Here is a 1,012-nt window from a genome sequence, read left to right as displayed (position 1 = left end):
GCGTCCTCGTCCGCCAACATCTCGGCGAGCGTGTCGTCGTCCTTGACGGCGTTCTGCAGCGCACCGTAGAGTTGGCGCGACAGAGTCACCGACAGGTCCTTGAAGAACTTGTCGATCATGGCCGGGATGAGGCCGTCCGCAGTGCCGATGTTCTTGTAGCGCACGTGCAGCGCGACCGCCTCGGCCTCGCGCTCCGCGCCCGGCCGGATGGTGCCCACCTCGATGATGTCGAGGAGGTACTTGTGTTGCTTCGCCGCGGTCCGCAGGTTGCGGAACCACTCGTTGAACTCCCGCTCGGAGCTCTGTTTGTAGGCCGGAATCACCAGCTTGTCCGTCGACGACATGTTGTCGTAATGTCCCGGGGATCGTTGCCCCGCCGCCACCAACTGTGAAGGTCTTCAGTGACCACTCACAAGCTGTTCCAAGGCCCGACAGAAATGTACTGTCAAAACTTTGTTCAAACAAAAGTCCTGGCCCGCGGCCCCCACACCCACAATGACTATCAATCCAGGCTGCGGGTGAAGGGCAAAACCGCGCCGCTGCAGAACGGTTTTTGCAAAACCGCGCCGCAGCGGTACGAAACTGCGCAGATGCAGTCCAGGGGTGGTAAGGACACTATGTGTGTGTGTGTGGCCGTAGACTAGACGGCTGCGCGGTCGTCGGTCTTCAACACAACGTGACCCGCGGCGACTCCGTCTTCCTCCCCACCACCGACAACCACGCCGGGGGGCTGACCCTCGACGAGGAGGTGGTGATCATGCCAGACCCGGCCAACGACGGCAACGTCAACCCGCCCGCAGCGGGTGCGCCTGCGCCGCGCACCACCCGCAGCCGCGGCGGCGTCTCGACGGGCGAGTACAACAACATGCTCAACGCCCGCCTCGCCGCCAATGCCACGCCCTTCGGCATCTGGGCGGCTGCGGCGGCCGCATCCCCATCGTCGTCGGTCTACCGCAACACCACGGACCAGTGCGTCGCGTACATGTCGAGCGTGGACGGCCAGATCATGCCC

General features: G+C 63.9%; 1 protein-coding gene across 1 annotated transcript; it reads left to right on the top strand.

The window, feature by feature from the left end:
- Positions 1-495: 495 nt before the first annotated feature.
- On the top strand, positions 496-991 carry EMIHUDRAFT_250894 (hypothetical protein; the record flags this gene model as incomplete). Its single annotated transcript, XM_005793472.1, has 2 exons — positions 496-518; positions 640-991. Coding segments are annotated over 2 exons (375 nt in total), but the record flags the coding sequence as incomplete, so codon positions are not given.
- Between the last annotated feature and the right edge of the window lie 21 nt (positions 992-1,012).

This window comes from Emiliania huxleyi, assembly GCF_000372725.1.
Source record: "Emiliania huxleyi CCMP1516 unplaced genomic scaffold EMIHUscaffold_1002, whole genome shotgun sequence".
Lineage (NCBI taxonomy): Eukaryota > Haptophyta > Isochrysidales > Noelaerhabdaceae > Emiliania > Emiliania huxleyi.
This window is presented reverse-complemented; position numbering and strand designations above follow the sequence as displayed.